At 36.1% G+C, this 15,111-nt stretch overlaps 2 protein-coding genes and 1 long non-coding RNA gene across 3 annotated transcripts in view; 1 reads left to right on the top strand and 2 right to left on the bottom strand.

Moving 5' to 3' along the window:
- Positions 1 to 313, bottom strand: part of dhx38 (DEAH (Asp-Glu-Ala-His) box polypeptide 38) — a 36,592-nt gene extending 36,279 nt beyond the window's left edge. The window contains 1 exon segment of the mRNA XM_048186085.1: positions 145 to 313. The gene's annotated coding sequence lies outside the window, so the exon portion shown is untranslated.
- Positions 314 to 1,263: 950 nt separating this feature from the next.
- Positions 1,264 to 9,386, bottom strand: LOC125265704 (cytochrome b5). The gene is made up of 5 exons (XM_048186086.1): positions 8,999 to 9,386; positions 5,406 to 5,534; positions 3,565 to 3,591; positions 3,423 to 3,454; positions 1,264 to 3,339 (listed from the first exon to the last, which is right to left on the bottom strand). Exons 1-5 carry the CDS (start codon positions 9,167 to 9,169, stop codon positions 3,249 to 3,251), a joined length of 450 nt encoding a protein of 149 aa, XP_048042043.1. The 5' UTR covers positions 9,170 to 9,386; the 3' UTR covers positions 1,264 to 3,248.
- A 3,265-nt stretch (positions 9,387 to 12,651) lies between these two features.
- LOC125264184 lies at positions 12,652 to 14,489 on the top strand. Its single transcript, XR_007184014.1, has 3 exons — positions 12,652 to 13,086; positions 13,986 to 14,047; positions 14,270 to 14,489. It is a non-coding gene; the product is annotated as an uncharacterized LOC125264184 (long non-coding RNA).
- Positions 14,490 to 15,111: the final 622 nt, after the last annotated feature.

Below are 15,111 nucleotides of genomic sequence, written 5' to 3' on the forward strand. Positions count from 1 at the left end.
CGTTATGTAAAGAATATTATCAATATTTACGTTCATTAGACTGAGGAATGTAGCTGATTAAACCGGTCACTGATGTACATGATGAATATCTATGATTTGTTATTATAAATCAGCACAATTTATAAGATAAAAAAACGGAGTTACCTTTCAAACGTTGGGTTCGTCAAACTGCTCTACACGGTATAATAAAAGCTATTTAAAGCTATCTATGATAAATTTAAAAAAAAAACATTTAATGAACTAGCATAGCGGTAAACGTCAACAATGTGTACAGTAGGCCGCCATTACTATCCCAGCATTCACAAGGAAGTGACGTCCGTCCGATTCCTCAATGAATCGAATTTTTTGAACCGGTTGTTCTAAACGATTCAGTCAACCGGATCTCAAAGCTTTAGTGAATCAAACGATTGTAAAAATCGTTTAGGGAGTAAGCAGGGAGATGCTGGTTGTGATCAGGGATTTGATTTGAGTCTTATGGTCGTTCATTGGCCCTTTCTGTGGGTTACACCGCGTTTTGTCTCCAACTCGTGCTTTTCAGTTCATTTCATTAACCATGTCGCACTTTATTCAGTTTGCGATTTACAAAGCTTACTGAAAACGTGGCGATAACAGCATGCTTTAAACAAACTACACAATATAGTTGAGCGCCTGGAAACATTTTTGAGTGATTGCTAGCGAATTGGTGCATTTTAGCCGATTTGAAACAATCCGTCCGAAAGAACCGACTCCCTAATGAATCAGACTTACCAACACTGTGTTTACCAAGCGATTTCTTCTTCAGAATAACAATGTCCAGCATATTTAATATTTGTATAATTATTAATTATACAAATATAATTTTGTATAATTACTAATAATTATTATTAGTAGTAGTAAAGTGTATGAACGCACAGAACCACCAAAATATTTTTATTTATATGAAGCACAATTTCTTCAATTACTGGCAAATTTACAGATAAATGGGTCTCATGTGACATTGTATTAGTACTTGCTAATTTTATTAAGCTCCTTGCAACCACACATCTTGTAACTGTAGAGTGAAGACAAGCCTGAACTATTTCTTGATTGATTTTAATCATACAGTGGCATAACTGATTTTACAACACAAGAAACTATCTTGAATTAAGCAAAAAGTTAAATTCATTTGTATACAGAACGACAACCATCAAATTCTTCAGCAGTAATACCTGGCCGTTTTAAATTTCAATGCATGTTCCTAATTTAGTCTAAAATACAATAGAGACAATACATAGTACACAGATATACTTGCATCCTTAACCATTTATTGAAACGTAGCTGAAATTTTTATAAACACACATTGATTCAATGCATCAGTTGTATTCATACTGACGTACCATAGATATTCCTAATCAGACAGATAAATTATAATTTTTATTAAATATATCACATTTATCTCAGCAATATTAAAGGCCTTGAGCTGTGATTCTTCTTGTTGTTGAACTAAAACAGCAGATAGTGACCTAGAGTCTAACACACCTGTCCTCAATTCAGGACTATTTTTTTTTTTTCCATGACTATAATTAAATTATGACATTAACATGTGATCCTATGAAAACTTTACAATGTTGTCAACATCTACGCATATAAAATGCACACAAATGTGAATATCTTAACATCAATTTTTAGACAAAGCTGAACACATTTACTCAGCCCGGCAGGAAAATAATTAATTTGCACATTTCTTGGGGCAGGAATGACTTTAAAAAGGCAAATATGACTGAAGAAAACATAGAAATTTGGGCTAGAAATATATATAAGAGAATATATATGATATTGAGAATAATTGAAAAAAAAAAAAAAAATTATATTATATATATATATATATATATATATATATATATAGAATGACTCACTCAATGCATTTCATTAAAAGCTACTTGAATTAAATCCACTATTGTTTGAGAAGGAAATACAATGCAAGATTTAATAACAAAAGTTCACAACAGAAGCAAACAAAAGTAGACATTTTGGTTTACTTCTACTTTTGAAGTTGAACGGTAAACACTTGCATATAATTTTTCATTACCTGCCCTTTAAGCTAAAGCCAGTCGAGCTAGAAAAAACATGCAAGCAATGCTGAGAACAGTTCATCAGAGAAGCATATAAGAGCAATGACTATATGAACAGGTACTCTACAAGCTGTACAACAGTTCAAACACTTCCCAAAGAAATCCTCTTACCAACATTGAAACAGATCGTTTAAAAAAAAAAAACACACATTTAAACATCTCTCAAATGCATCATTACAAATAGACAGAGCAGAGTAATGGAGTCAATTTCAAGTTTGCAGATACAGGTACCACACTAGAAATCTTCATTGTAAGAAAAAAGCATACATATATAACGTCAAAGTAATGCATGACTGTAACTCTATGCTACATTTCTTACACTTCAGCAATTGCACATTGTCTGATGTTGAATGACAACATTCATGCAAAAGTGTTATGACAATATATGAAACAATGACAATATTTTCTAGTTTTCCTTAAAAGGATAGTTCTCCTAAAAAATGAAAATTCACTATCATGTCGTTCCAAACCTGTACATACAACAAGATATTTTAAGAAATGTGGGTTTTTTCCCCTCATAAAATACAAACATTCTTCAAAATATCTTCTTTTGTGTTTTTCGCAGAAGAAATAAAGTCATACTGGTTTGGATCAAGTAGCCGAATGATAACTGAATTTCAATTTTTTTCCCGAACTACCCCTTTAAAGCATGTTGTACTTAAAATAGAAATTTCTTTTTAGTAGCACGACTCCATGCTCTTCTCTTGGAGATGCAATTTTCAACTCCACATGAATCATTTGGTCAAAATCCTCAGGTAATAAACCTAAGGCAATTCACTGACAAACATCAATTAGCAGCTATGTGAAGGCTGTGGACATGTGATTTGTCAAAATTAGGATCCGTCAGCAAAATCTGGACCATACCTGATCTTTCCAACTACACTCTAGATTAATTTAAAGGAGTTGAAATCATTCCCAAGTACATTTAAAAAGACAAAATAGACAGAAAAGTGACCAAGATCAGAGATAGAATACAGCTGCATTATTGTGGATTCTGAAGTGAAGGCTGGTAGGAAAACCAGTCATAATGAGCCAATGCACTAAGGACCATTTCCAGTCAGTGGAGTAGAAACTAAAGAAGAAAGGATGAGAGTGATCTTATAGACTCACTCAACAAGTCAAGGCCTCCAGACAAGAGAAATATAGCGGTGACAAAGTTCAGGACGATTTGTGTTCCAACATGTAGTAACGGTACATGATGCCCACAAGTACAGCAGCTATGGCAGGAATTAACCAGGTGGTCAATGACCTGAGCAAAAGACAAGCAATCAGTTAAAAAACAAATCAAACATGAGCACTGTATTTCATGTAGAACTGAATCGGACTTCTTACCTGGACTCCTTGGAAGTTGTGATGTAAACTTCCTAGAATAGAAACGTGATAAAGCGAACAAACATTAACAAACCTCAACTTTTACATGACAGTCGATATGTTTTTGCATCAGTCAGGAAAGAGTTCTTGGAATCGTTTTTACCTTTTTTGATTCTTTCTTTCGATCATCCTAAAACAGGAAAATAGCATTATTAATGTTCATGAATTTACACATACTTGAAGACATAGACTAGATTAGGACTGCAACAACAAACTGATAAAATAATTGAAAATTAATTTAAAAAAAAAAAAAAACTGACAACAAATGTTATTATGGCTTAATCACATCTGAGTGCTGTGCACAGGAAACATCCACTATTTACATCCCTTTACTGCAGTGAATAACACATTTCTATGGACAAAACGCATCTAAATTAGGGCTGTCAAACAATTAATCGCGATTAATCGTATACAAAATAAAAGTTTGAGTTTGCATAATATATGTGGGTGTACTGTGTGTAATTATTATGTATATATATAAATACAAACACATTCATGTATATATTTAAGAGATTTATGTACAAAATATTTTTATTTATATATAATATAAATTATATAAAAACATAAATAAATACATATACTTGTAAATATTTCTCAAATATATACATGAATGTGTTTGTATTTATATATACATAATAATTACACACAGTATACCCACATATATATTAGGCAAACTCAAACTTTTATTTTGTATGCGATTAATCGCGATTAATCGTTTGACAGCCCTAATCTAAATCTCTGTAAAATACAGAGTAGAGCTACACGATTAATCGTTGAAAGATTGCGATCTCGATTCAAACACCCACAATCTTATTCCTAAATGACAACAATTAGCCTGTGCCTATTAAACCTGTCTATTATCATGAAACAGATTCACAAACATCACAGTATCATTATTTCTGTTTTACAATAATTCAAACTTCCACAGAAGTACTTGGATAAAAGTTTATAATTCAGATATAAACACTGATGTCTACAGAAGCGATCAAAATAGAGCAAATCAGCTTATGAAAGTAAACTTGACGCTTCAAATAAAGATTGTATTAATTACATCATTACACCAGTAGGTGGCAACAAAATGTATTTGTCATTGAATCATTCATACCAGAATCCAGATCTTTATCGAGTAATGAAACAAGTGAAGTCTTTATGAGAGTGTCACTTATTCATTAAAATGCGTTGAAGTAGAAATCGAAGATGTAATTCAACTGGAGTGCCAACATCCACATCGCTATGATCATTTGCTTTCTTAACTGCTGTTTTCTCACCGCTGTCATTTTTGTTGTGGGTTTATTTTGTTATTAAAGGAAAGCGCATAGCACATATTTATACTATTCACATAAGCCGTCTTCAATAGTGTGGGCGGCATGGGGATGTTCGTTAAAAGTATACCGCTGCAAAGGTATTTCAAAAAAGGGTTAGTTCACCCAAAAATGAAAATTATCCCATGATTCCCATCCTAGGTGTATATGTCTTCTTTCAGACAAACAAAATCGGAGTTATATTTAAAAAAAAATATCCTTGCACTTCCAAGCTTTTTTCGATTGATTTTTTTTTATTTATTAATTGAATAATCTAAAAACATTTCCACACTTTAGATTGTGCTTGATATTTAGCTGATAATAATGGCTGATTTTCAGCATGCCCGGGAGTCGGAGCTGCCATCATTGGGGATGACGCATTCCAAGTAAAACACTAATTTACATAATCGACTGACGCATCGTTACAGCCCTACTTACTTAAGTTCTATGATTATATCCTTATCTGTATATGTTAAAATGTCACCCAAGTATTTCCATTTCCAAATAATCATTAGTTGCACCCCTAGACTAGATGATTCTTTTCAAGAAAAAGTCATGTACACGCAGCAACAAAGCGCTCAGACTTTTTAAAATTGGTTCATCTTTAAACTAATACATTCAACAACATAAAAACAAGCACTACCATATGGAGTTCCCCGATGTAATATTGCTGGAGCATCTCTCTGGCATCTGTGGAATGACCCACATCCTCAAAGCTTTCTGTCGCATCTGCACCTGCTTGCTCCAGCAGAACCTCTTCACCTCCTGGATGCTATGAAAGAAAAGGAGATAAAAGTTTTTACCCTCTAAACACCGTCACTCTTCATTGATAAACTATTCTGCACATACCCTAAAACGGAGGGTTTAAAACCAAGAACCTGAACCAAACAATTTTAAAGTCAACATGACATCAAAATCAACAATTCTTGTATTTTAATGGAATAATTGCAGTATTTATTATAAATTATAAGCACACTTTTTTTTTTAAATTGTGCTTCGTAATCTTTAATCAGAATATCTTCCCCTCCCTCTTTACATCTCTTCTCTTCTCTGATGATGTGTTTACTGGAGTGAGGGCAGGACAACCTGTCACTCACATGAGATCCACCAACAGCAAATCAAAACCATCCAATCAATTCCCCATGGACAAAATCAGGTCCTGCCCTACATTATTTCTTGTTCGAGAAGCTGTTTCACTTACATATACATCACAATATGGAAGAAAAGACTATCGCAACTTTTGTTTTATGCCGACTTTAAAAAAATACCGGAACTGAAATATTTTAAGTTTGGTCCCGTTAACGGTTCAGGCAGAACACCAAACTAAAATACTTTTTAGGTGAATCAAAAATATAGTGCAAGTACACCAGTTACCAAACAAATGACTTCATGAACCAGTTTATTTTAGTGAATCAAACACTTTACTAAAGTTACTAAAAAATCTTATTCAATAACTGAATCAGGAATTATTAAATTACAGGGCTCAACACTAAGGACTGCCTGATGGCCCGGGGCCAGCGTGAAAGACGCTCGAGACAGTTGACGGAATTGTCACTTGCCCGATTGGGCCAGTGCTGCAGCGTCACGGAAGCTTATCATTTGCGTGTATTTTTAAAGGTCCCGTTTTTCGTGTTTTTTTGAAGCTTTGATTGTGTTTATAGTGTGCAATATAACATGTGTTCATTTTCGCGTGTAAAAAAACACAGTATTTTTCACATAATTTACTTATCTGTATACCGCTGTTTCCACTGTCATAAAAACGGGCTGATGTCCTTGCTATGAAGTCCCTCTTCAGAAATACAACGAGTCATTGTGCCAGCGGTTCCTGTGTTGTGATTCGACAGCAGCTTTTACGCATCGCAAAGGTCACGCCTCTTACCATAACGTGGAGATGCACGCGCTCAGTGTTATTGTAAACAGTCTTTAATTTTACCCTACAATTTGAGCGAATCAGACCCGGTGATTGGACTGCGGGATGAAAATTTTCGAGACATGGCGACAAACACACTCTACAAACGCAACTTTTGTATTCCTGTGGGCGGAGGTTAGTCAAAAAACTTTTTGCGTCATTAAAGAAGGAAGTAGAGGGATGTAGTCCAAACTGGCCGTGAATGGACTTCTGTTAAAATACTCGCTTGGCATTGAACTTTGAGCTTTAAAATTTTACAATTTTATTTATACTCTAACAACAACATTACACACTAACTAAAGTTTGAAACATGGGATCAAAAACGGGACCTTTAAGCTTGATTTTTAACTGTCTGCAAGATGGCAAACTATTCATGTAAACACAGTCGGTTTATGTCCTAACTAAACGTAAACATATTAGAAAGAAAACGCATGTATAACAGTATATTGGATCAGTTCATTCGTCTTAAAGTGATAGCAACCTTATAAACCAAAACAGCTCATGTCCATCTTATTAAGTAAAAACTGTTACTGAATGACATTTTACATTAAAGTTGGCATGAAACGGAAGTTGCGAAAGTCTTCTCTTCCCTATTGTGACGTATATATCTGAGTGAAATGGCTTCTCAAACAACAACAACAACAACAACAACAAAAAACGCAAAGACAGGGTAAGCGTGGCATGTGTGCATAGCTGTATCAAGATTACCATTATTAATATTATTATTATCATTGCTATTACTACTACTACTACTATTATTATTATTTGTCCTCTTCCTGATCCTTTAACCTTCCCCCTCATTCTGGATGTAATTAGTTTATTTGTTAATATGGTTATTATTACTATTATTACTAATACTATTATTACTATTTGTCATTTCTGATTAATTGAGTTTATCATCATTATTATTATTATTGTTATTACTATTTTTATTGTCACCCTCCTCATCCTCGGTTCTCCAGTTTTTTGTTTGATTAATACTATTCTTATCATCATTATTATTATTATCAAATTTTTGGTTTATTTCATTTATTTATATTTATATATTTTTTTAACTCTGGTTATGTCTGTTGTACTTCTCTACATGCTCTTTTATTCATATATTTCCAATCCCACACCCAGTTACACTTACAGTTACACACACACAAATCGTATTGGCTGTTATGTATGTTTTGTTGGTCTTTGTATTTGCATTTTGCATTTAATTTCTCACCTGTAAATATTGTAATTGTCTGTTTGCATAATAAAAAAATAAAAAAATTTGTAGGGCAGGACTTGATTTTGTCCATGGAGAACTGATTGGATGGCTGAAGTTTGCTATGACAGGTTGCCCCACCCTCACACCACTAAACATGTCATCAGAGAAAAGAGATGTTGCTGCAAGAGGGGAAGATATTTTGATATTTGAGGGCACATTAATTTGGATTAATACATGGATAAATCATTTATAATAAATATAAATATATCTTGAAAAATAAGAATGATTTAATGGTGACTTTAAGCTATTGAGTTATTATATACTGACTAGTTGTTCATATTACAATATTATACAGTTTTATTGTAATTATAAGTATTGTATAATAATCAATGCATTATATAACAAACGAATGTAGTATGCAATCACATTTTTTGTTTTGGATTGTTAAATAAAAGGAACAACTGGACTGCATTTTTTTATTATCTAATCGTCTGTAAACTGATAAGATATAAATGATAAAGGCAGTAAATGCCATATGAATTACAATTCTTCTTTCTTTCAAATATGCATTTCTCAAACCATGGAACATGAATCGTAAAACTCAAGATTCACATGAACGATTACAGACTTGCTCGTTTTCACAAGCTTCTTGTAAGCAGCACAGTAGATATTATGTCATACCACAATGAAAATGTATGTTGTATCAAACTCCAAAACGTGACACAGGATTTGAAGGACAATAAAACTTTGAGCAATCAGCACGTGTCGTTCATTTCATTGTGACAGCTCAACGTGACTGGGCAAGCCGGGTAGATAATGTGTCTAATACCCAGCCATGCAATGCCTTCCTTTAAATGCTGCAAGAAAACAAATATTAATCTAGTTTGATCCTTCAGAGTTGTTTACTGCACTGAATCTAGTATGCTAACTCACTGATCGGGCCACACAAACTTTGATTATCTTGACAGCAGCTTATGCTTCCAGTCTAGAGCTAAAATGAGTAAGAGTAACTCGTGTAAAACATATGTATGGGATAGAAAATTCATGTTAAATGCAATTGCATTAGTGCAGTATGGTTAACGTTACACAATGTGGACTGGAGGACATGATGAAACTCCAGCCCTCTTACCTCCTCCATGAAACTTGTGATATCGTAAACTTTATCGTGGATGATGAGCCACGTGTCTTTGATCATGTTATGGGCTTGAATCTCCTCGCGTGTGTAGTATTGTACACCGCTCTCCTCCGATGTGAATGTATTTTCATCCTTCATGTTCTGACTCTCACTCTCTTCCCCCATCTTCACTCGCTTTCTGTCGCTTCTGTGCTGAATTCAGTGGAAACCAGTGCGCAGGTTTTACCTGTAATCTTTCAGCTTGAAGCTGTTTTTCTAGTATTATTATTATTATTGCACCCAACCCGTCTAGTTCAATTCCAGTCCAGCCGGCACACCATTTCCACTTCACCACCAGTCACGAGAAATGACCGAATCCATTCACTTGAACCAAACCAGCCAATCAGCGCTGAGTTCACTCTGCACACTGCCAGTGAGGTGTCCAATAGCAGCCAATCAGAATCAAGAGCAGAGCATCGCGAGACCGCCAAACGTCACACGCATGTTGCACGTTAGAGTCACGTTACACAACCCTAAAAGTCCTTAATACCTAAAAGTCCCTAATATATTTTTGGTTGTGTGTGTATATTTTGTGACTGGATTGTGTTTACCATCGTCAATTTGTGTATAAAACGCAAAGAAATTGCGCACTACATCAAAAATCAAATCAAAAGTGGGCTAATTTAGACAAACATACAAAAACTTATTTTATGGAGCTTTTGAAAGAAGATCAGGATAAAGTAGCTCTATAAAGCAGCTTGTTTTTTTCTTAAAAATCCTGACTATGAAAGACACAACATATACCAGTTGCATAAACATATAGCCATTATGTTAAAGGATTAGTTCACTTTCAAATTAAAATTTCCTGATCATTTACTCACCCCCATGTCTTCAAGATGTTCATGTCTTTCTTTCTTCAGTTGAAAAGAAATTAAGGTTTATGATTAAACATTCCAGGATTTTTCTCCTTATAGTGGACTTCAATGGGGTACAACGGGTTGAAGGGCCAAATGTCAGTTTCAATGCAGCTTCATAGGACTCTACACAATCCCAGACGAGGAATAAGGGTCTTATTCCATGGTCTTACCATAAACGCTCTAGCTCTCTTCTTCTTCTCTATTTAAAGGGTCATGAAACCCCAGAACACATTTTTTGAGCTGTGAACAGTATAGGCTGCACATCATTGAAAACAATAAAGGTACTCATTAATTTTATTTAAAAGTTAAAAGTAGTTATTTTTGCATTTTTCAGAGCGATTTCTGTCTTCTGGTTTGAAAAGCAAAGTCGGAGCAACGTCAAAAAATCTGACGTCATCGTGTACCACCGGCAAGTGCTGATTGGCTCTAGTATGGGCTGGTCGAACATGCTGACGTCAACAGTTTCTGTATTTATTCATGACGAGAAGCTCATTCAATCCAATCAATGCGCTGTCGATTATAATCACGGTATTATGCATGAGGAAGTATCACTTTTCTCGTCTCGGTCTCTTGTCATTCATACCCCTTTTCCACCAAGGCAGTTTGAGTGCTGGTTCGGAGCCAGAGCCTAGTTTCAAATCAGTTCTTTGTCTTTCGACACACAAAGCACCAGCTCCGAACCAGGAAAAGTGGTTCGTAAGTAGCACCAAAACATTGCTGGGCTAGAAGTAAGAACCGCTTGCGTCAGGGGCTGGGGGCGGGGTTACCGTGACCAACAATAAACTTGTGACCGCCATTTTTGAAATAGCAGCTCAATTGAAATCTCCGTCTATATACAAATTACAGCCAGCCGTGTTTGGATGCCGATGTAGGTTCGCAAAGCCATGAGCATCAACAGTAGTGAAACATCCGCGATTGTTGATAGAAGGCTTGTTCCAGATGCTTCGGAGCAGCGCGGACCGATTTGGCGGGTGCCGCGGATCCGCGGGAGCGTTTGTAGAGCATACGACTCCTTGTGCTTTTGGATCGTTCTCGCAGAGTTTTTTTGTCATGCGCCGATCGCTATGCGAGAAGCCAAAGCATCTCGAACAAGCTTGGTGTGTTTGTGTTTGGCGCTGCAGCGCTAGCTTTGCTGTGAAATATGAAACGTATACAGTGACGTAAGACCTGGCTCTGTGCTGGCTCTCAAGCCCGTGGAAAGGCAAACCGGTTCTTAGAAGGCTCGTCAGTTGAACCAACTCCGAACTGGCACTAGCACTAGCTCTGAACTAGCACCCGATTCGTGCTGGTGGAAAGGGGGTATCAGAGACATATCATTGGTGCTCGTTTCCTCAGTGCTACAACACAAAAATGTGTTTTCCTGTGACGCGACCAGAGCAGAAGTTTGTGTGCATGTGGATTGTTTTGCTGTAATCTACCAGCACAAATGGAAAATATGTTCGCATGAGATCGCATTACAGCGGAGAATTCAAATGTCACAAAAGTGCTGTTCATCACCTCTGCATGCAGACACGCGAGCTGTATGTATGTTTCCCTCAGCACAGCAGCACATGAGTGTTGTTTGTATTTTGTCCACGATGCAGTCTGAAATGGAGTTTGAATACGAACACATGAAAAATACAATTGTTATGATATACACACGGAGCGCGCATATGATCGGTTTCAGCGGGGAGCTCTGCATTGTGTTTAACAACACTAGCCACGTGTAGCTCATACAGAATAAAGTATCCGTGTTTAAAGTTTTTATAGACATATTTTACATGTTCTCCTGCACCAGCACAGGTGTATGCACACATATTTCATCAAGTCTTCTTCACTGATACAGTGGTGTAGCATGTCTGAACACGACGACACGATTATTCTAATAGACAAAAGACTGATTTTGAGACTGCAGTGCTCATAAATGTAATCAAAATAGCCTATTATTAGCCCTATTAAATATTCTTTTGCATTTCTCCCTTGTGCTTGGGAGTTTGTTGTCGTTTTCTCCGTGCTCATATTTTAATATTCATTATTCTGTATAATGAGTGTGTTCTATGTTTGTGCTTCATTGGTTGTTCTCTGCCCTCTTCCCCCCTCTACACTCCCACTTTTCCAGAGCTTTACACACCCATTTTAACAGACTTTTTCCAGCTCAGAGGTGAGAAGGACCAGGCTAAAACAGGGGGGTTTCATGACTCCTTTGAATTCCAGCAGTGTAGACGCTGAACTTAATTGTCATATACAATATGCTAGTGCAAGTATATAACAATTAGTTCAGACTTTGACCTGTGGAGGGCAGTAATACACTTAGCAGCGTCTACACTGCCAGAATTCTAATAGAGAAGAAGAAGAAGAGAGCTTTAGTTCAAGATGAGCATTTATGGTTAAAATGTATAAAATATTATTTTATTTTTTAAGAAAATGAGCGATGGTTTCTCTAGATAAGACCCTTATTTCTCGTCTGGGATCGTGTAGAACGTTTTGAAGCTGCACTGAAACTGTAATTTTGACCTTCAACTGTTTAAAGGCCATTGAAGTCCATTATATGGAGAAAAATCCTGGAATGTTTTCATCAAAAACCTTAATTTCTTTTCGACTGAAGAAAGAAAGACATGAACATCTTGGATGACATGGGGGCAGGCCTGGACTGGTAATCTGGCATACCGGGCAAATGCCCGGTGGGCCGACGCGCTTGGGGGCGGGGCCGCGATATGATATGATTTTTTTTTTTTTTTTTAATAAACATAAAATTGGCCAACGATCGGCCCATAAAGCAGGGACAGCGGCCCATTGGTTCATTTTCCATATTGACACTGGGCTGGCCCAATCACATCTCTTAACAGACTCCACCCCGTCCCCTCTGTTTCGTGTGTCAGGTCAGATCAGATGCAGTGGCTCAGAGCCAAAACATCTGTGGATTAGGAGGATGGAGAAACAAAAGCGCAAGTGCAAGGGGGTGCGGAGAAGTTGCGGGCAAATTTTTTTTTTTTTAAATGTAGAGGTCGATGCCTCAAACGTGCAAAAATTACTGACATGTTTAGTGCGGTTACTGTAGCTTCAGTTTCCAAACCTACAGTACCTGACGACGTGCAAAAACAGGTGAACATAGAAGAACATGGAGACACCTGTCAGGCAGAGGAGCAGCAGGTGTCTGACAGTGAAGTCAGTGAGGGACAGAGTAAGCAGGAGAGTATAATAGAAGCGGTAAGCAGGGTAGTTACATGATTAACAGGGAGGGAGGGAGCGAGGGACTAACGATGCGACGACAACAATGATGATGCTTTACCTAAATTAATGAATATTATAAGACAACATAATCGTCGTCGTTATTATGAAGTCAGACTGTCACCTACTGCACTGTTCACTCAGTCAGCTAAAGTCAAATAGCACATCAAAAGCTATTTTGCACTGTTTTTTGTAGCTAGCAGTGTGCCCTTGTAGCTATCAGAGTTCACTTATGCAGTAACGGCCCTTCTCATTAACTAGAAAAACCTGAAATGATGCAATCTGATTTAAAAAAAAATAAAAAATATTCAGGTTATTATTATAATGTAATATTACTGATGATGTGTTTATTTCTCAACGAGACTATAGGTGTCTATTTATAGCTGTTAGTCGTGATGATGGTCTACTAGATCTCACTTTTCAGCTATAAAAAGTTATGTTTTGTAGCTCTTGTACTCTGGTATGAACACTTGACTTGATTTGACAAGTGAATAACATGAATATAACTTTATTAGGACGTTTTTTTGTGAGTAATTTGGTAGTATAGTTTTCTTTTTCATTGTTTTTAATGGGGAGTATCTAAAGAATGAGAGGTAAATGTTTGACACTTAAAGAGGGGTTTGTGCTCTTTAAAACAAAGTATATTTGTAAGTGTAAATTATAGTTTTTCTGCTGTTTCATTGAAAAAAAAATATCTCTTTATAGAATTATCAGTATTTTACATCCATGTTCTAAGGGTTAAGTAGCTCTTATAACATGTAGCACATTATAAAATATGTGCATCTATCTACACATTGTTATAGATTAAAGATACTGGTATGGTGATCATTTAACTCATTCAGTTATCATTCTCTTCCCTCTCCCTTTCTCTCTCTCAGGATGCCCTCATTATTGTGGTTCATTGTTCATAGTTTTTGAGGGTGTTCAGAGGGCCATGCAAGTAAGTATAAAATATGCACTGCAAAAAAGGGGTGTCTAAAAACAAGATTAAAAACACTAAGGGAAAAGATACTCAAAATAAGTGAAATTATCTGTCAATGCAGCAAGATTTCACAATTTCAGCAATTTCACTTGACAAGATTTCTTGAATTAAGATATAATGCAAAGTTAAACACTTAAAATAAGAATTTTTTCCTGATCTTTGCTGTCCATTGGTGTGTAGGCCCTACTCCACTGCCACCTTTGATCACCAGAGAGTCAGTCAAGAGAGAGTGAGTACACTGGTCCACTTGCACTTACTACTCAGCTTTGTAGGGGCTTTCGGGAATGAAACAGTAGGTATGCATATTTACAGGGACCGCAAGGAAGGTGTACTCGTGGGTGGTGTCCGACCGATTGTGGTGGGCCGGTCTGAGCAAAAATGCCAGGGCCATTTTTTTGTCCCAGTCCAGCCCTGCATGGGGGTGAGTAAATTATCAGGAAAATTTAATTTGAAAGTGAACTAATCCTTTAAGACTGTGTCTATGGCCAACTAACAATTAGTTAGGGGTAATCAGTCTTACTTTTCGGTATTAAATTAGACCAATTTAAGTTTTTATGTAACTGATTAAGTTATGAACAGTCTTAAAGAAAAAGAATTGATGACTAACTTGAAGACTAGACTTGGCAGTTTATGCAGCCGGCCCCAGGTGGTAAACCACAGACCTTGATTAAATCATATTTGTGACATACGTATCTTCACAAGAATGAATAATCATCATGGACTTTGAACAGGACAATGACATGGAATTATTTAGCGGTTTAAATATGTAAGATGTCAACAAGTCATGATCTGGTACCCTAAATGTGTATTTTGTACTAGTTTGAAAGTCTCAGTTAAATGTTAAGGAGTATAAAAGTTTGTTTTTTGACTTGGAAATATAATTATGTACAAATATCCAAGCTTCTTAATGAGAATGCTATTCAGGTACCGTAATTTGAAAATACTCCAAAATAATTTGGTATGTAATAATATTAGCTATACATGTGTGTTTTCATCTTTTAAGGTGGTATGTTTTGCTTTTT

Source organism: Megalobrama amblycephala, linkage group LG3 (assembly GCF_018812025.1).
Source record: "Megalobrama amblycephala isolate DHTTF-2021 linkage group LG3, ASM1881202v1, whole genome shotgun sequence".
Classification (NCBI taxonomy): Eukaryota; Metazoa; Chordata; class Actinopteri; order Cypriniformes; family Xenocyprididae; genus Megalobrama; species Megalobrama amblycephala.

Coding starts and splice junctions, on each gene's coding strand:
- LOC125265704 (XM_048186086.1), bottom strand. CDS start 9,169: ATGGGGGAAGAGAGTGAGAGTCAGAACATGAAGGATGAAAATACATTC. Junction 3,592..5,405: donor ACATCGGGGAACTCCATATG/GTAGTGCTTGTT, acceptor TTCCTGTTTTAG/GATGATCGAAAGAAAGAATC. Junction 3,340..3,422: donor ACAACTTCCAAGGAGTCCAG/GTAAGAAGTCCG, acceptor TCTTTTGCTCAG/GTCATTGACCACCTGGTTAA.